The sequence below is a fragment of the Sciurus carolinensis genome, chromosome 18 (assembly GCF_902686445.1).
Source record: "Sciurus carolinensis chromosome 18, mSciCar1.2, whole genome shotgun sequence".
NCBI lineage: Eukaryota > Metazoa > Chordata > Mammalia > Rodentia > Sciuridae > Sciurus > Sciurus carolinensis.
This window is the reverse complement of record NC_062230.1, coordinates 12,689,382-12,716,651: the sequence shown is the minus strand read 5'-3', so window position 1 is coordinate 12,716,651 and position 27,270 is coordinate 12,689,382. Positions and strand designations below refer to the sequence as shown.

Here is a 27,270-nt window from a genome sequence, read left to right as displayed (position 1 = left end):
TCAGGTCCAAGGGTGGGGCAGCTTGGGTGTCCGCGTTTTGGAAAGGATCCGGGCTTTTTTTGGAGGGAGTAGAGAGAACGTGTCCATGCGGTCTGCAACACCAAGGAGCTAGAAGAGCCACGTTCAACTTTGCATTGGGCAGAGTTGGGAGGCGCGGGCTCTCCGGAGTCGGACCTGCCGGCTGCTGGCCCCGGTGCGGGGCCGACTTGTGCCTACAAAGCCACCGCAGGGGAGACAGCGGGCTCAAGGTTGGCCTGTCCTTTGGCTTTACAACAAAGGGGGAGAGTTTTGTTAGTCGGGAAGCGTCCTGGGAACCGAAGCCGTAGTAGGCGACCTGGGAATACACAAAAGGCCTTGGTCTGGGCGGCCAGCCCGGGCCATGGATAACCGCGCTGGGCCAGGCAGAGGCTCTCCTGGGTGGGTTCTCCCGGAATTGCGGTTTGGGGCTGCGTGGAGTCCCCTCACCCCGACCGATTTTCCGCCCAGTCAGTACAAAACACACACACACACCCACTGCGTCAACACAGTTTTTGGCCACCGATCCCGCGGGTAAACAAGCAAGAGGGGGTGGGGGTGGGGCGTGGAAGATGGCGGCTGGACCTGTGGCCTGTGCAGTGGCCACCCGCTCCGCGCGCGCCCGTTTTTCACGTTTAAATGTGGTCCACCAGGGCGGGGAGGGTATTTTCCCAGACCCAGAGGTCCGGCTAGGGTTGCAACAGAGGCTCCCCTGTGATGGAGTGGGTCTCCGAAGGGGCTAAACCTGCAGCCTCCACTCCTCTTGGGATCGGTCCCACGCCCCAAGATGGCTCCCGGCAGCTGTTTACTCAGCGGCTCCAGGGCACCAGGGCGCAGGGCCGAAGTGGGGGCAAAGACCAGGGCGCAAAGACCAAGGCGCGCTCTAGTTAGTTCCAGCGCGCCCCACTAGCCACGCAGCCCCGGAGGAGCGGCGCGCGCAAAAGTCTTGTGCGCCCAGCACCGCGGCCGGGACCCCGGAGCGGGGGCGACCCCAGGCCCCGCGCCTGGTGGCCAAAGGGCCGCGTGGCAGCTCGCGAGGGTGAAAGCGTGTATGGGGAGGGCGGCGCAAGGGGCTAGGGCGCACACATTCCAGCGGGGAGGGGGGCTCTTCTGTCCTGAATCGGGCCCTAATGAAATGCCGGCTCGGTTCGCCAAGCCGACGAGGCGCACACTTGAAAAATGCAAACGCCATTGGCAAATCCAGGGCAAACAGGCAGAATTTTTATTAGCAACTAAATGATTTATGGCACACATACCCCGCCGTCACAATTACGGCGTCTTGGAGCATCCAGGGGTGAAAACATTAAACATTTATAAAAATAGGCCTTTGTTTTTTTCCAGCCCGCAAGTCTTTTGTATTATTCCCCACCCCAACTCTCAAGATACATATTTTTTCTTGAGCTATATTAAAATAAAACCGTTCCAGATCCCGGGCGGGCTAAGGGGGTGGGGGATTCAGGGCCTGTACTCCTCTAATATTGAAGGGCGATGGGGGCGGGGGAAGCGATGGGGACTCGGGCGTGGGAGGGCTTAATAGGAACCCACAAAGGCCTGTGGATAAGACTCAAGGGCGCTCGGCGCCCCCACACACGGCCCCTTCCCTTGCCCTGGCTTCCAGCAGTCCCGCGCAGCTCAGCTGCATTTATTTTATTTCTGCAGTCGCCCCCCTCCCCTAAGGCACACAGACACAATACCTCCTTTCTCTAACCCCCCTCTCCTTTCGGTCTTTGCTCCTGGCCGTCCTGGGGCTGCACCGGGCGTCTCCCGCCGCCCCGGCTGCCACTGAGACCCGCGCGCCCAGCTCCAAGCGCGGACACCGCCGCTCCTTCCCCTTGGCTCCGGCTATTTTCGTTCCTTTCTCTCTTCACTCCTCCCTCCTCCCCCGCGGAGCTCCAGCTTCCAAAAGAGGGCAGCCTAGAAACCAGCGCAGGAGGATCCAAGAAGGGCAACTTGAAACTGCCCTCCTGAGGCCGAACTTTTTTCCTCAAATTTATCCTGGAATTAAATTAGACACCCCCAGTTCGCTCTCGAACCCTTCCCCCTTTTTTCTAAAAGTGGTGAAAAGAAAATAGAACGAATGGGCGCTAACTAGCTCATTTTCCCCCCTGCAGAAAAGTTGCCTTAAAAATGGATTAAAAAAAATAGGAGCGATGCGAAAACGCTGAGTCCGCAGCGCGGGGCGAAAGAGCGGGCTTCTCTTGTTTTAATTAAAATCCTATCACCACGGTTGCTCTCCGAGGCAGGATCAGCAGGATTTCTGCCCCTTCAAGCTTCCTTTCGAGGGTACGTAATGCCTAGCTGGACTCGGGTGCCTGCCGGGGCTGCGGAGAGGGTGCGGGGCCCCTAGGACTCTCCCTCCCGCGGGGTCCGCATTCCCTGCGCCTCTAGCCAGGTAGGTCTGCTGCGGGCAGCTCCCGGCTACTCAACCCAGAAAGGATTTTGCTGAAAGCGCAAAATAAAGTACAAAGTCTGGGGGATTGGGGCTCCCCTCCCCCTCTGGCCGCCGTGGCCAGCCAAGCACTTTTGGGCTTGGCTGCTGCTTCCTCTGAGCTCAACAGATTTTTTTTTTTCCCGGTCTCGCCCTCCCTGGAGGGGGCGCGGCGGATGGAAGGCGAGAGAGGCCCCCAGCCAAGAGGTTTTTAATATTACACTTTAATAGGTTTCAGAAGGCCCCGTGGAGAAATGCTAATAGGCTGAAATGTCAGAATCGAGAGGGATTCAGCTCGCGCTCAGCCGATCTAATCCTTTTTTCTGCTCTGATTTTTTTTTGCGGGGGGAAGGAGGAGGGGACCGCCCACGCCAAGAGGGGCTTTGGGGAGGGGCGCGCGGTGCAGAAGCGCCGCAGCCCCAGCCGGGGCCGAGAAGGGGGCGCGCCCCGACCCGCGCGCGTTTCTATAGGAACCCCTTTTAGGAGATTAGACTCACCCGCTGCCCGCCGCCGCGGCCTCTCCAAAATATTAATCAGTAACCATCTGACACTGCTTTTCAGGGAGGGACCCGCAGGCCGGGACAAGGAAAACGGCCTTCTCGCCTGCCCATCCCACCCGACCGCGCTCCTGGGGGAGAGGGAATGAATCGCTGCTTTGTTTTAAAAGGAAGGAGAAAAAAAAAAAAAAAAAAAAAAAGGAAAAAGCAGCCCTTGTCTGTTTTGGCGTCTCCACCGCGCGTTCTAGAGACGCACCCAGGAGAGGTGGGGGGCCAGGGCGTGGGCACTGGGTGCAGTCCGCCGGGCCCCAGGCCCTTCCCGGCTCGCTCGGCTTGTCACCTCCTCCTGCGAGCAGGAAGCTGACAGCCGGCCCATTAAACCGCGCCTTGCAAAGCCCTGGATTGCGGCGACAACCATCTTCCTCTATTTTGATCACTCAGCCCAGACGCTGGAGGAGGGGGGAGGAAAAGGGAGGAGAAGGAGAAGGGGGGGCCCGAGCTGGTGGAGGGGGAGGGCTGCCTAGAAACGGCCCGGAAAAATTCTCACCACCAGTTTTGATCATTCAGCCCCGCCGAGGGGAGCCTGGAAACTGCTGGAGCCCCGAGGTCCGTAATTGGTTTTATAGGAATGGCTGAGGGCCAAGGTGTTTACATGCGCGTGATGGGCGGCGCGCGCGGCCAATGCACGGCGGCCGGGGGCTGGCCCTGGGGGGGGGCGGGCGCCGGGGAACAATGCGTGTTTCTTCGCCTGCGAGGGCTCCCCTCCCCCAACCCCACCCCCCCCCCGCGTTTTTTTTTTTTTTTTTTTTTTTTTTTAGATCCAGCGAGAGGAACTTGAAAGGGGGGTTGTGTAATGTACCTTTTCCAATCCCGGGCTGTATATGGAGATTTGGGATTCTTTAAACCGGCGCTACCTGGATTTTATTAAAAAGCGGGGAGCTCGGCGGGAGGAAAGCTGGCTTTTCCGGGGGCTGCGGGAGCCGGGCCGCGGGAGGGCGGAGGAGTTGGCGCGCCGAGCGCTCGGCCCGGGGAGCGGTTTTCTACCAAAAAAAGGAAAGGCGGGCAAAAAGTGTGAGGCGGCTGCGGGTGGCGGAGGGGAGCGGCGGCCGCGGGATGGCGGGCAGCACCGGCGCCTAGCTGCGCCGAGAGTCGCGGCTGCTACCGGAGTCGCTGTCGCTGGAGCCCGGAGCCCGGAGCCCTGCCGCGCCAGGTACGCCGCTGGTCCTCCTGCTGCCCCGGCCGGGCGCGAGGGTCTCCAAACTTTGCAGTTCGCACCCCACCACCCCATCCCGCCTGCCTCTTGGGGTGTGCGGGGGGTCCCCGAAACTGTCTGGCTCTGGGGAACGAAATCGGGGGCCAGGGACTGAGGGAAAAGGGAGCCCTGGGAAGGAGGGGGCGGACTGCTGTTCCTTGGGCGCCCATCGGAGCCCCCAGTCCGCTACAGCCTGCACCACACGGCCGAGGGGCGTCGGTTCCCGGCAGGCGGCAGAGGCGGGGGAGCCGGGGACGCCGAGACGTTTTGGATTATAGGCTGTTTTTAATTAAAAGCCGGAATTCAGCCATTTTAACTGCATTTAAGAGGGGGAGACAAGTAGGGAAAGCTCAGCGGAGCCTGCGGTTGTCCACTCCAGCTTCTTTACCATTGCCTGGGTGTTCCGGGGGGCTTCACCCCGACTCCCTCAAACCGGGGCGCCCTGGGCATGCTCCGAGGAGCTGGCTTCCCATATAACAATTTTTTAAAATCACGGGAAGCTCATCGCCTTCTTGAGACTTGAATCCTGGGATGTGACGATCTTAGATTTTCCCTAAGTAAACGCTGATCTGGTAACCAGAGCCTGATGTGAGGGAGCGAGGGGGTGTTTGTAACCCAAACCACGTTAAAATAGCCACCCTTAACAAAGTGGAGCAGGAGGCCGGGGGTCTGCTACGAAGGGGGTCTGCGGCTCGAGGGTCTGGGCGCGGAGTTGGGGCCCGGGGCTGGTACCCGCGAGCGGGCGGCTTTGGCGCGATCCGCGGCTCGAGAGAGCCCCGGCCTCCTGGAATCGGGAAGCTGAGCTGCCGCGGGCGGGCAGAGGGACAGCGAGGGAAGGGTGGGCTCCAAGATCCCCTCCCGCCCCCGCGGGAATCGGCAAACGACAAATCTTTTAAACAAACAGCTTGAAACTGGAACTGCAGGGGGATTTACCCAACGCTGGGGGAGGTGCCCCCCAGCCAGCCCGCGCTGCGAAGGTTTTCTTTTCTTTGTAGATTATTTTTGGGGGTAGGGAAAGATAGGATAGAAGCGAGATCCTTGATCCCCTTCTTTCCCCTCTGACGCCCCCAATTCCCCTGTGCCAGGCCAAGTCCTCGGGCCACAGGATTCCCAGGCTGAGGCGTTGGAAAATGAAACCAAAGCTTGTTTTGAAGGATTCTTTCCAGTCCTCAGGCGAGAATGCCACGTCTCGGGTCCTCGTACTCAGACTCTGCGACTCACGGTGACTGGACGGGGGCGGCGGGCCTCCTTAGAAATAATAAACCCGCTTTGCACCCTCCCTCCCGAAACAACAACAACAAAAAGCCCCAAACCAAACACTCCTTTGGTGGCTTTCAGGGCGAGCTCAGGAAAATCAAACTCAGAAAAGGGAGGCGAGGGCCCCAAAAGGTTAAATATTAAACTTTCCGGATTAGATAGTGACTTAGTGTTCAGGGAGACATTTCGAGCCGCTCATGAAAAGGTTTCACAGTTTTAAACCTCAAAGCATGTGACGCCCGGGAATAAAACACTTCAGAGGTTTGTATTTATGCTGTCCGGGTGCGGCCGGCAGAGTGGCCTTTCCTAGTTTCGGGAGGACCCGGCGGCTGCCGTGGCAGAGTCGGGGCTGGGGCACAGTGCTCCACCGGTCACTTTTCTGAGCCAGATCCCCGGAGCCTGAAGTCGCCGGGGGACGGAGCATGGAGTTTTACTTTTCGTGGAAAAGGGGCTATTCCCGATTTTATTTTTGGCCACCATATCGGCAGCCCTAGACCCCGAAGGGCGAGGCGACTTTCTGAAACTTTTTCTTTTTCTTTTTCTTCCTCCTCCCCCTTGTCTTCCGCGGCCCGTCTCCTTTCCCTGCCAAGACGCTGTGTGTTTGGTCTCGCGCAACTCTGCCTGGCTGTCCAGAGGGGCCTCGCCGCCGGTCGTCTGTGCGCCTCGGGCCGCGGGCCCGCCTCCGAGCGCAAGCCCCGCTGGCCGCCGCCATGCATGCCGCGGAGCCCCCGCCACCCGAGGACTCTGGGACTACATCGAGGCCGAACTTTTAGATCCCACTGAGCAAGGCCGGCGGGCCAGGTGGGAGACTGGCCGCGGCACTCCCGCGGAGGATGGATGGCCGAGACTTCGGGCCCCAGCGGTCCGTGCACGGCCCCCCGCCACCGCTACTGTCCGGCTTGGGCATGGACAGCCACCGCGTGGGTGCGGCCACTGCCGGACGCTTGCCCGCCTCTGGCTTGCCCGGCCCGCTGCCGCCCGGGAAATACATGGCCGGCCTCAACCTCCACCCGCACCCGGGTAAGTGGCCTGCGCAGCGCCTGCCCTTCCTGCCTGTCTGGGATCCTGGGGAGGGAGGCCTGGGAAGATCTACACGGCCTGGGTTGGGCGCCTCTCAGCCGGTCCATCGGTACTGGCGGGCTCCGGCTCAGCTCTCAATACCGGGAAATCCCTGGGCCTGGGGCAAGGCCAGTCTCGAGGCCCCGACCAAGAGGTGTTCGGCTGCGGTCTCCGGCGCGCCCGAGCCGCTCGAGATCCAGGCGTCTGCCGAAATTGGAGCCACCAGGGGCCATGCCAATCCCCGGGCCCCTGAGGCACTAGCCTGGGCTGGAGTTTGCGAAATCTGGGCGAGGAAAGAACAAGTCAGCCCCCACGCCCCATGAAATACCCGCTCCCCGAACTCGGATCTTTTTTCTTGGCAAACGAACGCCTTTCCCGGTGCCCGTGGGCCCAGAGTTCTGTCTGCAGCTCCACCAGTGCGGACCCGGGACCCGGGAGATGCACGGGGAAGGGGGTGACGGTGAACCCTGTTCTGGAATCCCGGTTTCCTGTGGGTTCCCGTGGGTCCCTCTTCTACCGGTGGGAGGGCAGCGACCCTGCGCCCAAGGGCTTGCCGCGCGCAGTAGGGACGCCAAACCCTGCCGCTGCCTTTCCGAACCTTGGGGAAAGAAGTGGCGCGGGTAGTAGATCCGCGCGGGGCCTGGGCATCGGAGGGGGTACCAGGGATCCAAAAGGGAACCGTGGAGGAGTTATCCAAGAAGGCCCTGCTGGTTCCACCTTTTCCTGAGAGGGACTCTTGGGGCGCGGCGGAGACCGCACTGGGCGGGCGCCGGGCAGGGAGCAAGCAGCTTGCTGAGCCGGGCGTCGGTAGCGATGGGAAATGTGACGCTGGGCCGCAGACTGGCCCAGCCTCCGGGGGAGGCAGGTTCAAACTGCCCCGCTGTTTTCTGTGCCTGATGTTAAGGGAAAAAAAAAGTCCACCTCTTCTTCTTCAAACTGAAGTTTAGAACTTTTACGATTTCCCAGGGAACTCCTGACGCTCCTCTAGTCTTTGGTTTCTTGGAGGAGACACCTCACCCCCCCTCCCCGCCCCCGCCCGCCCACCCGTCTGCGCTCACCGATTTTGCCTCTCTCTTTGATTTTTCTCCTGGAACTTTTCAGGAGCCGGAGTAGCAGGGGCTCGGCGGGACAAAGGGCCTTTGTGAAGCCTCCTGCGGGGGAGGGGCGTGCGGAGATCCCCGCTGTCGGGGCGCAAGGACCGGGTCACTGCTCCCCTCATCCCACCGCAGTGCGCCGTGTATCCCTCCCTGGGGCAGCGACAAGGGCCAGGGTTTTCTTTTGAGTAGTGAGCTATGGCAGAGCGAGGGGTGCTGGACACCCCCGAGACAGGAATGGGGGGTGGCCTTTGGTTATACAGGCCATCTGGACCTGTGTGCGCCGGGCAAAACCATGTTGTTGCGTGTGTAAGTTTGCCTGTCTTTTCCACTCCTCGGATCACACAGTCGGTCCCGGGGTGCTGACACGCCCCACGACCTGGGAATGGGATCTCGGGTCTCCCTGGCTGGCCCGGCTTTTGCTGGCAGTGCGGGTCGCGGGAGATCTGGCAGGGACCTGGTGGAGGCAGTGTCCTCAAGAGAGTAATGTAGTAGTCACTACTCCGGGAGCGCCTTCTGCTTGCGCTGTTCTACTGCCGCGCCTGACCTGCCCACCGCAGTCCTACCACCAAACGCTCACTTGGTGGATGAGGAGGCCAAGGCAAGGACTAGCTGAGGAAGTCCGGCTGGAGGTGACCACAGAGTCCTTCGTCATGGCCTCCTGCCCTGGAAACTGCTTGACTTTTGCAGGCTTGGCAGCTGAGGTCGTGAGGAGCCCGTGGGAAGGCCAACCCCATCATTGAGGCCTTGCTCATCTTGGAGGGAAAAGCGGGAGCTGGTGCCCCACACCCCCAAGGTTAGCAGTGGCAGGGACATTTGAACCCCAGGCCAAAGCCCAGAGCTGAGCCCATACTAATCCCATTAGCCAAGAGGTGGGAGCTGTACCCCCATTCACTGCTTGGGGTGGAGTCCGATTGGAAATTCCTCGGCCCAGTGCTCTCCCTCCCCTTTTCCCCTGTGGGTTGCAGGTGCTAAATTTTCTCCTCCCCAGCACACCACCTTCTCTTCTTTGGCTTTCAGCTCCTTAGGTTTTGCCAGCGTTATCAGCCCCATCTTTATTTGTTTATTTTTGTACAAAAAGCCCGGAGAAACTGAGTGATTTGCCCGGGTCACACAGCGAGGGAGAGACTCTGCTGGTTCCCATGGGGAGTATGGTGGAGGGGCAGCGGCCTGCACCCAGGAGTGCCTTCTGGGTTACCAGGAACCTCTGGCTGTAGGAGCTGCTTTAAGCAGTGTGGTTCTGGCTAAGGGAATGGGTCCCTTCCTAAGAGGTAAAGGCAAGAATGAATGGGGTTTGGATCAAAGCAAGGTGGCATTTTCCTTTTCTATAAACTTGAGTATTGATACAGTTTGAGCAGTAAATATTCACAGCCTGGTCAGTGACATGGATAAGTAAGTGACAAGCACCTGGTGGGCTGGGCTCTTTGCTCTGGGGTTGGGAGGCAGGTCACTGAGTCCTCATGCATTGCAATTAAAGAGCCATTAGCAGGATTTTGTACTTCAGTTATTTATTCTCCCTGCCTCCACACCCTGGGCTGAATGGGGGGTGGAACTCAAGGATCAGGATGGGGAGGCCCTGCACTTTGGCCTGGCCAGTGGACAATAGGGGGCCATGGGCCTTCTGCAGGGTCCATCAGCTCCATCTCTGGAATTCAACCTGTCAGCCTACTGGGATTGATTTAGAAAGATTAATCAGGACTGGCTGGTGGAGTGATGGCATCCTGAAGATAAGGGAGATTGGCTGAGCTCTTCCTTCTCTGGTCAGAGGCAGCAAGGGAGGCCTGGGGAAGGTTCTGGAAAATGGAAGGGCCTCTTGAGACCCCCGGCTTTTGCTGCCTCCTAGTTCTTTAGCTCCCAAACCCAGAGCTTTCTTCATTCCTCACTTGTTCATTTACTTAGCAAATAAATTCCAAGTGCTTCCTGTGTGCCAGGCTCTGCTTGGAACCCAGGACGCGGTAGTGAACCAAACAGAAGTCTTTGCCCTTCTTGGAGTGGACATTCTAGGGTGGGGGCCAGGCAATAAACACACAAATCATTGGAGGAAATAATTCTAAATAGGGACACAGGCCACAAAGAAAATAAAATGCCGCTGGTCTGCTCGGCCCAAGGGTGAGGGGCAGGGTCAGAGGGCCTGACCTGGGTGATGGAGGGAGCGATCCTTTTTGTGTGTGTGAAGAGCTGAAGAGTTCCATGAAGGGGACAGAATGCAGAAGCAGAAAGCTTGGCCCGGGAGCGTGGTTGGGAGCCGTCAGAAGACAAGATGGGGGAGGTGGATCCTGCCTGTCCCTGAAGGCCTCTAATGAGGTCTTGGAATTTTAAACTGTAGGAATGAGGAGGGACTCAGATGGAGGGACATTTTACAGAACTGGCCTGTACTCTTAACAAATGTCAATGGTATGCAAGACAAAGGAAGGCTCCGAACTGCTCCTGATTAAAAGACTTAAAAAAAGAAAATTGTGAGAGCTAAAAGCAGTTTACCACCCTGGATTGGATCTTGGATCAGGGAAGTAATTGCTGTAAAGAAGATCATGGGGGCAATTGACGAAATTGGAGTATGGACTGTAGATTAACCGATAGCATCGAATCAATATGTTCCATGAAGTTGATAACTGCCCTGGTTGTGTAAGAGAGCGTCCTTGTTCTTAGGGAATAAGAAGGCAGAATCATTTAGGGGCAAGGGACGCCATACCTACACCTTACTCGTTAGTTCAAGAGCAAAAAATATCACTTAGATACATGTGTGCGGATATGGGGGAGGATACATCAAATCACAGAACGAGAAACGAGTTCACAGTTGTTGGATCTGGTGAAGGTCATATGGTAGTTCATTGTACTATCTCAAACTTTTCTCTGAATTTGAAATTATTCCAAAATAAGCATTTAAAAAAATTAAGCTGGCTGCAGGCCAGATACTGATAGACAAGGAGAGAAGTGGGGTGACTAGTTCGAGGCGAGGAGACTGCGGATGAGGGTAACCAGGAAGGGAAGCTGGAGATGGCGAGGGGTCTGGTGTTCTGTGGCGGTGGGGCTGTTTCTCAGACACTGGAGGGCAGGGAACAGGAAGGACAGCCCCTGGGTTTTGGTCAGAGCAGCTCGTGGGAGTGATGGGAGGAACGGTTTGGGGAGAGGGTGGGGTGGGCCGTTCCTTGGAATATGGCTGGTTCAGGATACTTTTGTCTCTCTTAGATTAGTCTGCATTCGAACCTGATTTTACTCCCACCCTGTCACATAGCCTTCCACCCAGACTCTGTCCTTGTCATTGGGGACACCCCAGCCCAGCTATTAAGGGAACCCATAAGAGCTTCCCCAGGGCCTGTCAGGGCCCTGGCCAATAGTCAGTCAGGATCAGGGTCCTTTTATTCTTTTTCTTTATTTTTTTGCAAGTACTGGGGTTGGAACTCAGGGCCTTGCCCCTGCTCTGCCATGGAGCTACACCCCTAGCCCCAGGGCCAGGGTCCTTCATGACACCTGCTGCCTGCAGAAGTCTGGCATCTGACTTTGGACGAAGAAAGGCCATCAGATTGGCAGCCACTAAACCTCCTGGCCACCTGTCCCAGGCCATGGATGTACCCACCATTAAACCTGAGGTTCCTCATGTGCTAATGAAAGTGACCAACCTCTTAGCTCAGGGGAAAAACCCAGAAAACAAAAACCTAACTCATACACCCTCACTAAGAATTTTACATGTTTCTGAGCATGAGCCTGCTGATGCTCCTAACCTGCAATCCCTGATAATAAACTGCTTCATCAGAAGGCAGGCCGGCCTAGGGTCTGAGGTTTATGTCTTGCTCTTCTATTTACTGGGCATCTGAGGACTCTTGTCAACCTCAATTTTCTCATCTATAAAGTGGGTCCATCGGTTGTAATGAATTTGTTTGGTCGTTGTGAAGTTCGAATGAGCAAGCTCAGGCCAGGTACCTAGCCCAGGTATGGCCCTCTGCAAAAGTTACAGTAAAAGTGATGGCTGTAATTACAGTGATCATTAGCAGATGATTCACAGATCCCTCAGGCTAGTCCAGACCTCTCTGAGAGCCTCTGGAATTGCCCCGGAACCCTCTCTGACTGGAGTTCAGACCTTGGACACAAAGATTCCAAACTGAACTCATCTTTTTTTTTTTTTTTTTCTTCTTTCTTTTCTGGTGCTGGGAATGGAACTCACAGCCTCACACACACCAAGCATGGGCTTTACCACTGACCAACACCCCACTCCTCATCCTTTTTATTTTGTATGTCTCCCCTTTTTGTAAAATAACTGTACTCTCAAATGCTCTAATATTGAGTGTTCAGTTCACCAAAGTTTTACCAAATGGACACAACCCTGCAACCACCAGCCAGCACAGGACATTTCCAGTCCTCCTAGCAGACTGTCCTGTGTTCCCTCTGGCTTACCACCTGTCCCCAACCCCAACATCATTCTTATTTCCATTACTGTAGATTAGTTTCGCCTATTCTGGAACTTTCTATAAATGGAATGATGCAGCTTGATCTCTTTTTTATTTCTGACTGCTTTCCCTCAATATTTATATTTGTGGGGTTCATCCACATTGTGGTGTATAGCAGGAATTTGTAGTTGCTCATTGCTGTTTAGTATTCCGCTCTATGAGCATAGCCCAATTTATCCAATCCCCTGTTGATGGACATTCAGGTTGTTTCCAGTGTTTTCTATGAGTAATGCTGCTATTAACATGTCTTCGGGGGCACATATGTACACATTTCTTTAGATATATACCTAGGAGCTGAGCTGCAGGGACACGGGTATGCCCGGGCCCAGCTGTAGTGGCTATGGCTTTCCAGGGGTTGAACATTTGACATTCTTGGCAACTGTGTGTGAGTTTCAGTGGCTCTGTGTCTTTACCAATCCAAGATATTGTCACTTCCTTTAAGTCCTGTCCGTACCAGTGTGCAGGTATTAGAATCTAATTTGTGCATTTAAAAAACTTGCATTTTTTAAAAAAAAACTTCATCAAGGAATATTTCACATATAGGAAAATTCACTCAAGTCCTGCTTTGTGTTTAACATTACATTTTATTTTTTTTAAAAGGAAAATGCCTTTATTGAATGTTAAGTAATAGAAATATATTTCTCAGAGTATACCTTTATTTATTTTTACGTGGTGCTGAGGATGGAACCCAGTGTCTCACACATGCTAGGCAGGCGTTCTACCACTGAGCCACAACACCAGCCCCTGTACATTACACTTTAAAATAAAAGTTATACATCATTTAAAAAGTCAAATAGTGTTGGAAGGGTTTTAAAGAAAATGAACAGGTCCCTGTCTCCTCTCTTCACTGCTCATTTCTTCTTTTAACTCGTTTTTTGCTGTCTCATCCATATTTCTGAGTAATTACGTCTACTACGAGTTATTTTTCATTTTTTGAGATTCTGTATTATACTGGGGAAGAAGAGGCTTTTGCATAGATTGCCAGACTGGATCCTGATTCTCCCGTATATTGTATGAGATCAGTTTCTTTACCTCTGTGTCCCTTGGTTTTCTTGCTTGTAAAATGGGCAATAATAGCATAGTCCATGAGATTGTTCTGAGGGTTAAATAGTTATTGCAGGTAAACCATTTAGAACTGTATTTGGCATATGATTCGTATTGTTCATTTTTTTTTTTTTGGGGGGGTCCTAGAGAAGAAACCCATGGGTGCTTAATCACTGAGCCACATCCCCAGCCTTTTTTGTTTTTATTTAGAGACAGGATCTCACTAAGTTGCTGAGGTTGGCTTTGAACTTGCGATACTCCTGCCTCAGCCTTCTGAGACATTGGGATTATAGATATGTGCCACCGTACCCGGCCCATTATGATAATTATTTTTGTTACCCCTCTACCATTTCTACTGTACCATGCTCCCAATATTTGTGAAATATGGTTGTTTAAATCAGTTTTATTGTTATGGCTTTGTAAATATTGTTCACATGTGAGCCAAGTTGTGTAATAAGATTAATTTCTTTTTTCTTCTGGAGTTATTAATTGCTTCTTTTAAAAAAGAAGGCTGGGGATGTGACTCAGTGGTAAAGTATTTGCCTGGCACGCGTGAGGCCCTGAGTTCCATTCCCACCACTGCAAAATAAATAAATAGAAATTTGCCAGATGTGAGCAACTCAGTCACAAGTCAACAACTTTGTGAGGCCCTAAGCAACTCAGTGAGACCCTGTCTCAAAATATAAAAAGAGCTGGGGATGTAGTTCCTGGGTTCAATGCCTGGTATCCCCCCCAAAAAAAAAATTGTTGGGATTTTTTTTTTTTTTTTTTAGAGACTCTGGCTTTTAATCTCTTGATATATTTTACATTTGGTTATATTTATTGGATTACTGCCCCTTTCTTTTCTTGGAGATGTCCTTTCTGGAATTTTCCATCTACATGTCTGGTTGCTTGGTTCTGGACCTGTGGTAGAGCCATCCTCTTTCAGACTCTGCTTTGCCACCATATTGTATTCATTGTTTCCCGATTCCCACACCTTCCACTTCCTGTTTTACTTCCTGGTTTCCATAGCGCACATTCTGCAGTAGCTTTTCTGTGAAAGAGAACATGGAAAGCCACTCTTCCATGGCTTCGCATGCCTGAAAAATGCCTTGATTCCACCTCCACCCACGTCTTGGAAATAATTTCCCCTGAGGATTTTGAAGGAACATCCCAACAGGACTGACCTTCCACATTCCAGTGCTATTTTGAAGGACTCTGTCACCGTTTTGATTCTTTGTTGTTGTTTTGGATGCTGGGGATGGAGCCTAGGGCCATATTGATTCTTGGTCTTTTTACGTGAACCACTTTTTCTTCTTTTCCAAATGCTTAACACCTTTCAGAATCACATAATAGCGAAGAGCAAAGACTTTCTGAAATTCCTAATATGTGCTTCCTGGTATGTGGTTTGTACATTTGACCTAACTGAGCCTTGGCTCTCTCTTGATGGTTGCGTGATGACTACATGAGTTTGTATCCCTGGAATTGCCGAGCACAAAGTAAGCCTCACTGTTACTATTACTGCTTTTCTTTGTCTCACTGTCGTTTTGAAGTTTCAGGTGGAAGTGCTGTGCTGGGGGTCCTTTTGCATTTGCTGTGTTGGGTGCTATAATGGCCACATCAATCTGGAATTTTTTTTTTTTTTTTATACTGAGGATTGACCCCCAGGGGTGCTCTACCACTGAGCTACATCCCCAGCCTTTTTAATTTTTTTATTTTGGGATGGGTCTCACTAAGTTGCTGAGGCTGGCCTCAAAGTTACAATTCTCCTATTTCAGCCTCCTGAGTCACAGGGATTACAGGTGAGTGCCACGGCACCCATCTTGAAATTTTGTGTGTGTGTGTATGTGTGTGTGTACTAGGGATTGAACTCAGGGGCACTCGACCACTGAGCCACATCCCCAGTGCTATTTTGCATTTTATTTAGAGACAGGGTCTCAATGAGTTGCTTAGTGCCTTGGCTTTTGCTGAGGCTGACTTTGAACTTGCCATTCTCTTTCCTCAGCCTCCTGAGCCGCTGGGCTTACAGGCGTGCGCCACTGTGCCCAGCTTGAAATTTTTTTTGTATCATTATTTTTATTAGGCGTTTATAATTTTCACCCTTTTTTTTTTTTTTTTTTTGCTGCTCTCCAGTACTACGAGTTAGATATCCTGGATCACCTGGACCAATCATTGAATGTTCTGTTTTGTCTGCTTTTTAGATGTCTTCTACAATGTCTTCTAGCTCTTCAATTTAATTTTTTAATTTGGTGATCATATTTTTAATTTCTAAAAGCATTCATAATCTGGGTGTGCTTATTTTTCTTTCTTTCTTTCCTTCCCTTCCCCTCCCCTCCCTTCTTCTCCCCTCCTCTCTTCTTCCGTTGTGCTGGGGTTAGAATCCAAGGTCTCATGCATACGAATCATGCATTCTGCCACTTGTTAGAAATACCTCAGTGCCACAAGAAACCAGACATGTACTTGGACATGGGTTGGCAAGGCAAAAATTATTCTTCTGCAGAAGGATGTGCCCCGGAGGGAATCCAGGGGGCAAGCATACCTGGGCAGGCAGTCTACCTGTTCTTATCCCCAGTGCTGTGCTCCCCTTTGCCCTGATCAGAGGAGCTGGGGTACAATCTACCCAGTTAGCTAATTTTAAAATTAGGGTGTGCAAAGGGAAGGACTGTAATTAAAATGACTACAATTAGATCCAATTAAAGCCAAATACTATATTCTGAAAATGGACCACCAGACTTTAATTTTTTCACACACTGAATCATATCACCAACCCTCTTTTTTTTTTTTTTTTTAAATAATATCCTGTTCTTGTTTCATGGATACATTAATTCTCACCACTTGAATGATATTAATTTTACTTTTTCCTGGCGTTTTCTCATGACTTGTGTTTCCTCAAGGAATATTGTTTTAAGTAGTCGATGAACCTTTATTTTATTTATTTGTATGTGGTGCTGAGAATGGAACCTAGTGCCTTACCCAGGCTAGGCAAGTGCTCTGGCCCTGAGCTACACCCCACTCCCTCTTTTCCCTCTTGTCTTCATGTTGGAGACCTCAGTGGGCATCTGCTGATCGACTCTCAGTGTTTCACTGTGCTTAAGAAAAAGGCATTACAGGGCTGGGATGTAGCTCATGGTAGAACACTTGCTTAACATGCACGTGGCCCTGGGTTCCATCCCCGGGGCTCCTCTGCAGGGGCGGGGCTTGTTGGCCCTGAACTTCCTGAATATCTGTCTCTGTTACAAAGATATTTTCTATTTGATTTTGTAAATTTCAAACAAGAATCCTTCAGGTTCCAGCATGCTTAGGTTTCAGTCTCGGGCACCTGTTCAGGAACCAAGTGTGCCTGTCGGCTGAAGACGGGCTTGGCTCCCTGGCTGGCTATCTTTTGGTCCCCCCACCAGCCCTGAGAATTCAGGCTCCCCCCCCCCCCACTTTATCTTCCCTAGTAAGCAGAGGGCTCACTGGGCATGGGGGAGCCTCTAGATTCTTCTATGGGTGGAATCAGCTCCCTTGCTCTCAGCCACTTTCTGTGTCCTGATCTTTAGATCCGGTGCCAGCCTCTCTGTTTTGAAGTCTCAGGAATGGCTTGTTTCTTTTTTTCTTCTTTAAAATATTTTTAGTTGTAGATGGACACAATACCTTTATCTTGTTTGTTTAGGTTTTTACGTGGTGCTGGGCATCGAACCTAGTGCCTTGCACGTTCTAGGCGAGCGCTCTACCACTGAACCCCAACCCCAATCCCTAGGAGTGACTTGGTTTCTTGATCTGACACTTCAAGCTTAGTTTCAGCTTTTTGTTGTATTTTTGTACTGGGGATTGAACCCAGGGATGCTTAGCCACTGAGCCACATCTCCAGCTGGTTTATTATTTTTTTAATATATTTTTTAGATGTTGATACACCTTTATTTTATTATTTTTCTGTGATGTTGAGACTCGAACCCAGTGCCTCACACATGCTAGGCAAGCGCTCTACACTGAGCCACAACCCCAACTCCCGCCAGCCAGTTTTGTATTTTATTTAGAGACAGGGTCTCACTGAGTTGCCCAGGGCTTTGCTAAGTTGCTGAGCTCTGGCCTTGAATTGGAGAGCCTCCTGCCTCCGCCTGCCTAGTTGCTGGGATTACAGGCGCCCACCGCCGTGCCCAGGTGATTTTCAGTTTTTCCCACTCTTTACCCCGCCCCTTGTCCATCTGATTTCCTGCTCCCAACTTGACGGAGTCTCCTTTCCATTTCTCGCTTGTTATTCTTTCTCCCCTTTTTAAACCAGGTCTCTGTCGTTTTTGTGAGGGTCCCGACTTTGGAGAGGGATTTCTAAAGTGTAAAACTCTGCTCCATAGTTTCTAGGGTCTCGCCCACAATCTGCATGGGGCTGGTGCCCAGACACCCGGCTGTCTGCTCTCTCTGCCCTCCCTCAGGGGCCTCACCCCTTCCCCTCCCCTCTCCTCTCCTTTCGGTACCAGAGATTAAACCCAGTGGTGCTTAACCACTGAGCCATATCCCCAGCCCTTTTTTGTATTTATTGAGAGACAGGGTCTTGCTGAGTTGCTTACGGCCTTCCAAATTGCTGAAGCTGACTTTGAACTTGCGATCTTCCTGCCTCAGCCTCCCGAGTCGCTGGGAGTGATCATAGGCAGGAATGCACCACCGCCCTGGCTATAATTAACCTCTTCCCTTCGCAGCGGAGTCCTTAGGGGAGAAGTTCAATCGGTGGGGACATCCTGCGTAATTACTTGAGCACTGAGGATGTCTGGGGTCCTGGGGCCCAGACTGTGAGGTTTTTGCAGGTGATTGGCTGGGCCAGGCCTCGACTGCTCCCTGGCTGCCTATTCGTTGCCCTGTATTTAAATTCAAGCACGGATTTTGTGAGGCCTGGTGTCTGGTTGGAGCAGAACAAAATCCCTGCACAGAGCGGGCCCAGATTTGGTGATGGAAGAGGGACTGGAGCTGAGCTGAGTTGCGGGGCTTGTGCCTGGGTCCCTCGGGGGAGGAGCTGGCCCATTGGGAATCTGCTTACTGGGGGGGAGGTTGGCAGGGGGACTAGACTGGAGCCCCCTTGGGCTGGGAGGCCTGGGGCTGGCTCCTGGGGGCCAGGCTGGCTATCCGGCCTTGCAGTCAGCACAGTGCCCCCGGACAGCTGCCTCCTTGCAGTGGGAGCTGTGGATGGTGGCAGCAGCCGCGGGTCCCCAGCCACAGTGCCGTGATGTGCAGAGTAACTGCCCCCCTTTCCTAGAGAGGGGAGTGTCATGAACGGAGGCTACAGGCGAGGCACTGGGCCCAGGGTCTTGCCTTTTTTGCTACTTTTATTTCATTTTTTTATTCCTACAGTCTTTGACACTGGGAATTTAACCCAGGGTTACTTTACCACCGAGTGACAGTCTCCCCAGCCCCCCTCCTCTTTTTTTTTTTTTTTTTAATTTTGAGACGGGGTCTCACTAAGTTGCCGAGTCTGGCCTCTATCTTGCGATCCCCTTGCCTTAGCCTCTGGAGTCACTGTGATTACAGGAGTGTGCCACCGTGCACGACTGCTTTCCTTTTCCTCTAGTAGGAAGTAAGGCACAGAGAGGTTGGGTCACTTTTCAAGGTCACACAGCCAGCAAGTAAGGCATTGAGAAACAAGGCCTGTTCTCTGCAGAAAGCTGGGGTGCTGTCCGGGATGAGAGTCGTTGGTAGGAATTTTTTCTTGCCTGCTTTCTTTATTGTCTCATTTTCGTTTATTGACTTGCTTTGGTTTTTGTAGATGTGTCAATGTCAGAGTGCGTGAAAATTACACAGAATGTATTATTTACCATCCTTGTGTGCAGATTAGCTATTGGCAGTCCTCCCCTTTATTTTGCAGAACTGGGGATCAAACCCAGGGCCTCCCACATGGTAGGCAAGCGCGCTACCCCTGAGCTATATCTGCAGTCCTTTGGAATCATTTATCTATTTATTTATTCATTGTGCTGAGAATTGAATCCAGGAGTGCTCTACCACTGAGCTATATAGTCCAGCCCTTTTTGTTTTTTATTTCAAGACAGGGTCTCACCAAGTTGTTTAGGGTCTTGCTAGGTTTCTGAGGCTGGCCTCAAACCTGCAATCCTCTTGCCTCAGCCTCCCAGAGTCATTGGCATTACGGATGTGTAATGCTGTAGCCAGCTACACTGGCTTATTTTAAGGAAATCTTTTATTGGTCTTTAAACTCCCAAAGGTGCACAGAATTATTTTGCCAACTTAACTCACCTATGTGATTGTCAGCCAGATGAAAAACCCCAGAAGCCACCTTGAATTCAAGACTTTATCCCGGGGATCCCCTACCGGGACAGGTTGCCTAGAGGTCAGCCTGTCCTTGAACTGAGGGTAAACGGAGCCGCGGGGTAGTTTCTCTCACGTCCCTCGTCTTCCGCTCAGCATCACCCCGGGGAAGTCCACCCTTCGTGATCTGTGTGGCCAAAGGTCATTCCCTTGGGGAGCAGTGTCCCATCCAGTGATTGTGTCACCGTCTGTTTACCTGTCCTGCTGTTTGCCGTGGTTGTTTCCTGCTTTGACTGTCCCTGGTAGGAAGATTCTTGAACCCTGTCTTCAGTGCGCGTTGTATGTGCCTCACTACTGGTCAGAGCGTGGCCGCGTGCGCCAGACTGTTCCCTGAGTGTTGTCCTGAGTTCCCCTCTCTCCAGCTGGGCATTAATATTTCCATCATTTCCTTTGGCATTTTAACCATGTGGTGGATGGGTAGGAAGTTTTCTAGTTTCGTGGTACTGGGGATGGAACCCAGGGCCTCATACATGGTAGGGCCTCTACTCTGAGCCACGTTCCAGCCCTAGAGTGATGAATTTACATTTCTCTGGTGGTTTAAGAAGGTGAATGCCTTGCCATAAATTTAGTAGCTGTTTGGGCTTCCTTATTTGTGATCATCCTTTTTCCCATTTTCATAATAAGTTGTATTTTTCTTTTCTTTTTAAACATATTTTTAGCGGTAGATGGACACAATATCTTTATTTATTTATTTATGTGGTGCTGAGAATCGAACCCAGTGCCTCACACATGCTGGTCAAGTGCTTCACCACCGAGTCACAACCCCAGCCCTCAAGTTGTATTTTTCTTATTGATTTGCAAGAACTCTTTATATATTCTGGCATTGGTGATCTATATTGGTGTAGATCTTACACACAGTGGTTTGCCTTTCCTTTTACCTAATGGTGTCATTTGATGTATAGAAGTTCCTAATTTTTATGTAATCCAGCATATCAGTCTTAACTTAATGGTTAGTGCTTCTTCTGTGTCTTTAGGAAATCTTTGCCCATGGGCTGAAGGTACAACTCAGTGATAGGGCACTTGTCTAGCATGAGTGAGTCCCTGGGTTTCATCTGTAGCAACAAGCAACTTACAACAGCTATAGCAACATAAAAAAAAAAAAATACACACACAAACACACACACACACACACACACATAAATAAGTAAATAAAAATCAAAAAATAAAAAGAAATCTTTGCTGGCACTTACATCATGAAGCTATTTTCTACTGTGAGTGTATTTAGAATTTATGCTTTATTAGCTTTTTGTGGGGTGGTGCTGGGAATTGAACCCAGGGCCTTGTGCCTGCAAGGCAAGCACTCTACCAACTGAACTATATCCCCAGCCCTTATTAGCTATTTTAAAATTTATTTTTTAAATCCACATATTTATGTGGACTCGATTTTCTGTGTATGTATGAGGCAGTGGTCAAGGTTTATAGCTTGTCCCATATGCAGAGGTCTGTCTCTGGGCTGCCCTGTTTCGTAGGGCTGACCACATGGCCATGTGCCAAGATCTGGCTGGCTGCACTATTGTAGGTGTATGTGTTGTTGTTTGTGTGTGTGCATCTGCGTGTGCGTGTGCACGCTAAGGATTGAACCCAGGGCCTTGCACATTATGGGCAAGTGCTCTACCACTGAGCTACATTCCCAGCCCTTTAAAAAAAATTGCAACAGGGTCTCACTGAGCTGCCAGGCTGACCTTGAACTTGTGATCCTCCTGCCTCAGCCTTCAGAGTTGCTAGGGTTACAAGTGTGTGCCGTGGCGGCCAGCAGTGGTTGGCTTTTGATGGCTTGAGTCCTTGAACTTTGCTCTTCATCTTCAAGATTGTCGTTGCTCTTCTCAACCCTTTGTGTTTCTATGTTACATTTTTTAAACAATTGTGATAAAATAACAAATTTTACCACCATCAACATTTTTAATAATAGAGTAACCACCACCATCCATTTCCAGAACCTTCTCACCGTCTCTCACTGGAACTCTGCACCCATTACACACTAACTCCCACCCCCCTGTTCCCCTCCCTATTTTCTGTCTCCGTGAATCCCCCAAACCCTCATATAAGTGGAATCATACAGTATCTGTCCTTCTGTGGTAGCACGTGGCAGAATTTCCTTCCTTGCTGAGGTGGGGTGACATTCCGTTGCGCGGATGGATGGCATTGTGTTTCTCCGCTCATCCGTTGATGGGCACTTGGGTTGTTCCCAGCGTTGGGCTGTTGTGAATAGTGCTGTGACGGACGTGGGTGTGCAGATATCTACTCAAATCCCAGCTTTCGATTTCTGAGTAATTTCTAGAGCTTTTCCTTTGGGGTGCGTGTGCACACACTCAGGCCCTGTGGGGTCTTGATCGGGACTGATTCCCTCTCCAGATCAGTTTGGCTGCCTTGAGCATCACAGGCAGTTAGTTGGTCTGGTTATTTCCTTGGGAGGGATCCTGCGTCAGTGAGGTCTGAGCACCTTCAGGCCTGGATGAGACCTGTCCCTGGTCTGCTTCCCCACTTCACCCTCCACAGTCGACTAAAATTTGCTGATTTGACAGGTGAAGGTGACATCACTGTGTTTTAGCACTTCTTTGTGAAGCTAACATCATTGAACTTCTTCCTGAGTTCCACCCTGAGCAGGTCTTTCCCTGTGGATCGCTTGGGATTCTTAGGAAGGGTGAGAACTTTTATCCAGCCAGGGTGTGGGGTCCATTCTCCAGTCAGGCCATATGGAACTTTCAGGGTCTGAACTCGAAGGGCGTGTGAAGGTCCTTTAGTCTGGACGACCCTCCTTCTGTTTCCAGCTGGGTCATAGAAACGCCTAAGCCAAGTGTAGGTGCTTGGCCAGAATGGGCTCTTTGATGAGTGGCAGCCCTGATCTGGTCATGCTGAGGAGTTCTCTTAGTCTTAGGTGACATTTTCAGGGATGTGGTTCCTTGGAGAGGCCAGACCATTTTTAAATGTGAGGGGCTGGGGCTGCGGGCAGGGCTCAGTGGTACAGTACTTGCCTACCTGGTTTGAGTCCCTGGCTTCCATCCCCCCATGGGGGAAAAAAAAAGGGAAAATATATTTGTTCTGTGTTTGGTAACAAAAGGGCTTTTGGGATTGAAAACAGGCGTCCCCTGCCTAGTGGTTGGTGTCTGGGTGGTGGTGCTGAGTGGGAAAGGGTAGGTGTTGGAGTCAGAGCCTCTGTCTCCCTTTCCATAGAGGGGACAGGGGAAGCGACGCCCTTGGCAAGCCTCACATGGCCTTGTGGCCTTGCTGTTCCCCCCTCCATTCTTAGATACTAATTGAGCACTTACTGTGTGCATTGAGGGGGGAACGGGGGATGAAGTAAACCAAGACCCACATTGTAATGCATACTGTGGCCAAATGAGGCTCACTTCCTGCTTCTGTCAATAAAGTTTTATTGGAACAAAGCTTATTGTAGACCCCTTTCCCTGCAACAGGCTCTTCGAAGAGAAAGGGGGTGGAGCCGATAAGTAGGGCACTGAGGTCTCTTCAGCAGCGGAAAGCTCTGTTTCGAGAAACACGTTCTGGGACAGGCGTGTGGTGGGTTGCAACTTAAAATTAGGTGGCTAGGGAGGGCCTGGTTCCTCAGTATCACCTGAGCTGGAAGAGGGTGTGTATGGAAGGCTGTATATGGATGCTTCCCTATGTCGGGGTCCTTACTGTTCACCAGACCTCCATACCCACCACCTTATCCAGCTCCCACCAGCAAGGGCTGCAGGGACCAGTGTAGGTGTCCCACCTTACTATGGGGGTTCATTCCGAGACCCCCAGTGGATGCCTGAAACTGCAGATGATAATGAACCCTACATAGACAATGTCGTTTCTTATATGTTCCTACCTAGGCCAAGTTCAGTTTATAAATTAGGTACAGTAAGAGATCAAGAATAGCTAAGCTGGGCGTGGTGGCACTCACCTGTAATCCTAGAGGCTTGGGAGGCTGAGGCAGGGGGATCTCAAGTTCAAAGCCAGCCTCAACAAAAGGGAGACAGTAAGCGACTCAGGGTGACCCTGTCTCTAGATAAAACACAAAATAGGGCTGGGCATGTGGCTCAGGGGTCAAGTGCCCCTGAGTTCAATCCCTGGTACCCCCCCCCCCCAAAAAAAGTATAGCTAATAATAAGATAGAACAATTAAAGTAATATACTAGAATATATTGTGGTGTGAATGTGGTCTCTGAAAGTTCAGCATGGTGCTTACCCTTCTGGCGATGATGAGTGATACAGTGTTTGCATGATGAGGCCAAGAGAGGGGGATGGCATGGGCCTTGTGACCTAGCGTTCAGGCACAAGCACTGCCTGGCTACTAAGTGATTGATGGGGGGAGGTGTATACAGCCTGGATACGCCACATGGAGGATGATTAAGCTCCAGGTGGGAGCAGAGCGGGACAGCACAAGATTTCCTCACGTCGCTCAGAATGGCATGCAGTTTACAATTTACCAGCCAGGTTTGACTGCGCATGTCTGTAGTCCCAACTGCTCGGGAGGCTGAGGCAGGAGGATCACTTGAGCCCAGGAATTTGAGGCCAGCCTGGACAACATAGTGAGACCCGCCCCCCCATCTCCAACAAATAAACAGGCTTATTGTTTCTTTCTGGAGATTTTCATATAATGTTTTTGGGCCACGGTTGAAACTGTGGATAGGGGAGGACTACTGGATATAGTCAGTTTCTGGAAGGGCCCTTAGTGGCCCCGCCATCACAGAGGCAGGATTCCATGGGTCCACTGCCCTGATGTCCACCACCTCTCTGTTCAGGACCTGCCATTGAGCAGCCCGAGAGAGCCCCAGCCCTGGCACGCAGGAGCCCTTGCGGGAGGGAAGCTCCTGGTCTGGACTCAACTTCCACTCTCTGGTGACTCTGGCCAGCCTCGAGTCTGGGCCTCACGTTCCTCCTCTGGAAACGGCAGACACTGTGACTAACTCCTTCCTCAGTGGGTGTGAGGATTACACGGGCTGGTGATGTATGTGCTTGGCTCACAGCCTGGCATGTCGTAAAAGGGCTCAAGAAGGTTCGTTATTATTTTTATTGTTCATGTTATTAAATATTTGCGCAAGGAGCAGAGACACCCAAGTAGCTGCCCATTGTTTCTGGGAGTGGGAGCCCCTGGTTTGCCCCCACCTGGCAGAGACCTTGGGTATTGATGGACTCGTTTGTTTGCGGTGCGGGGTGGAGTGTTTCACTCCTGGCTCACGAACTCCAGGATGGGGTCCTTGGTGCTTCCTTCCTGTTTTTTGGGCGTGGGTACCTGCGGTTGAACTCGGGCACTCGACCACTGAGCCACACCCCCAGCCCTAGTGGGCATTTTAGTTAGAGGCAGGGTCTCATTGAGTTGCTTAGCCCTTTGCTTTTTGCTGAGGCTGGCTTTGAACTCATGATCCTCCTGCCTCAGCCTCCCGAACCGCCGGGATTACAGGCATGTGCCACTGTGCCAGGCTTGGAGCTGAGCCTTTTGGGGAAGGAGAATGGTGACTTACTCTGCAGACCTTGGCTCCTTGCTCACCTCCTAAAAGAGAACCCTTTGCTTCTCTTTCCTGCTACTAACCCAAGTGGCTCCTGCAGGGAGGTGGTCAGATCCCTCCGGGGGACCTTCACGGTTAGGTGTACCCTCCTTTCCCAGGGGCCATAGTAGGGGACTGGGGTAGAGAAGCAGCAGAAGCCGAGCCCAGGCGTGGGAGGGGGTGTTGCTGGCGTGGGGTCCTGAGCCTGGTGCTTGTGACACTGCAGGTGCCAGCTCCATGCTGACTCGGTCATTGGCTCGGTCGTCCTGGGCAGCCTCCCTGACCCTCAGTTTCTTACATAAAATAGGGGAAACAAGAACTGGCAGGGCTGCAGGGCGTGTGCGAGCCAGGTCCCGGAAGGGCCCGGGGCTCTCGGGCAGTGAGACACGGCTCTGGACTAGGAAGCAGGGCAGGGGGTTGCATTTTATGTTTGTTTGTTTTTTTTAAAACGGGAAATTCACATAACACGAAATTAACTGTTTGAAAAGCGTCCAGTTCAGTGATATTTAGTGCTTTCATAATGAGCAAACTCCAACTCCCTCGTTTCACAGTTCAGTTTTTATTCTACGCAAGGACAAATGGCACTCGGGTGGAGAAAGTGCCTCCCCTCGGACCCTGACCTTGGAGGAGTTGCTTATCTTCCCTGAGCCCCAGGTTTCGTGACCATAAATAAGAAGAATAACAATAGTGGCTGACAGTACACAGCACTTGGTGCCAGATGATGTTCAGAGCGTTTTACAAATATGAACCTGTTTAGTCTGTGTATCAGCCCTGGGGGGCAGATGTCACTACAATATCCATTCCACACAGCCTGGGGAAGTTAAGAAAATTACCCCAAATCACAGAACCAGTGGTCCTGAGAGCCAGGATGTGCCTCTCTGCTCTCTGGCGGTGACCTCTGTCGGATGCTCCCCCTGGAGGTTCGACCACTCCTGCCTGGTTCTTTATAGCTCCCTGGACTTTACCAGAATATCGCTAAATTAAACCTAAATTAATTAAAATACCATGAAATAAAAAAAAAAAAATGCAGTTCCCCAGTCTCACTGGCCACATTTCAAGTGCTCAGTAACCACGTGTGGCCAGGGGTTCCCGCGTTGTAAGCGCCGACCCAGCTGGTGTGGCGCGGTCGGACATCATGACTTTACCCAGTCCCCACCTAATGGACACAAAGGTGGTCGGCAGTTTGTTGAGGGTGACTGGCAGGAACACCGCGTGTGTGTGTGTGTGCGTGTGTGTATGTGTTCCTGCACGCGTGTCGGGGACCCTCGTGTGACTCCGCAGAAGGAGGCGTTCAGATGTGAGTGGCTGGGCTCTGGAGCTGGCCTGAGTTCCCATCCCAGCTCTGCTCCAGCTCTGCCCCAGCTGTGTGACCTTGGGCTGTTGATTGTCCCTTCTCCACGGAAGACCAGTGTGAAGATTCGAGAAGATTTGGCGAGTTGCTTTTCGAGAGGCGGCTTAGCACACGCGCCATGCGCCGGCCGATGCTGCTGCCGGTGGAGCGGCGGAGGCAGCTCTCTCCTGTCATTGTGAACGACAGTTTATTGTTGCTGTGTTTTAGGTTTTGACTGTCGTTGGTCTTGGCTCCTAAGGTGTCAAGTAAGATATTTATGGTAAGCAGCTGGCAGGAGGCCTTCAGTCACCAGGGGGCAGCGGGGGACCTCCAGTAGGAGGCCAGGCTGGAGGGAAGGAAATGCCACCTCGGGATTCTTTGAGTGGCCACTGAGCTCTGGTCCTCTCACTGTCCCCTGGACCTCTGAAGCCTGCCCTCTTCCCAGTGACCTGGAGGTGGCCACCACTCGGTTCTGTGACTGGGTGTGAGCAGCGGGTGGTTGTGGTACCCCAGGCTCCTGTGGGGCTCCGATGAAAGTCTGTAGACACTGGCCACTGCAGCCAGGGTCAGCTGCCATCCTCACTCCAGCCGGGGAGGCCAGGCAGGACAGCCCAGGGTGGCATGTGGCCTCCAGGGTTTGTTGAGCCCCTCCGTGTGTTGGGGTGCCCTGACCTTCCGTCAGAGCCTAATGTGTGTCGTGCTCTGGTCCTGTGAGCATTAGCAATGACACTGAGGCACTCGGCTCAAAGGGAGTGTCCCTTGGGAGCCTGGCTCTGGGCCACAGGACATGTGGGAAGCAGGACAGTGTCCACTGTCAACTGGGGAGCCGTTTGGTAGGGAGAGACAGGCACCTGACCCATGGTCAGTGGCATAGGTTGGGTCTTTTTGGATCACCTGGCTGCCGGGGGTCTTCTGAGGCCCAGGGAGGGCCCCGGGGCCGGGGCGGGTACCAGGGTGTGCGCGGCTGCAAGCCTCTGATTTACATCCCGCCTCTGGGGAGGCCGTGGGGGCCCCAGGTTGTGCCCGCAGTCACTGTCCTCGCCTCCCTCCGGCCGTGGCAAGCAGGGTCGGCGTGTCCCTCTTGGAGCTGCATGCCAGCACCGTGCGTGGCA

At 52.1% G+C, this 27,270-nt stretch overlaps 1 protein-coding gene and 1 long non-coding RNA gene across 8 annotated transcripts in view; one reads left to right on the top strand and one right to left on the bottom strand.

Moving 5' to 3' along the window:
- Window positions 1–1,214: 1,214 nt before the first annotated feature.
- Window positions 1,215–3,526, bottom strand: LOC124970258 (uncharacterized). The gene is made up of 2 exons (XR_007106095.1): window positions 3,488–3,526; window positions 1,215–3,071 (listed from the first exon to the last, which is right to left on the bottom strand). It is a non-coding gene; the product is annotated as an uncharacterized LOC124970258 (long non-coding RNA).
- Window positions 1,705–27,270, top strand: part of Tnrc18 (trinucleotide repeat containing 18) — a 91,555-nt gene continuing 65,989 nt past the window's right edge. For 5 of the 7 annotated variants that reach the window (XM_047533492.1, XM_047533491.1, XM_047533489.1 and 2 more), the window contains exons 1-2: window positions 3,789–4,150; window positions 6,040–6,469. In XM_047533492.1, coding sequence (XP_047389448.1) covers window positions 6,283–6,469 — 187 coding nt within the window. In that variant the 5' untranslated portion in view covers window positions 3,789–4,150; window positions 6,040–6,282. Of the gene's footprint in view, window positions 2,299–3,788; window positions 4,151–5,419; window positions 5,711–6,039; window positions 6,470–27,270 lie in introns of those variants that run through there. The other 2 variants (XM_047533488.1, XM_047533487.1) reach the window with 2 other exon arrangements.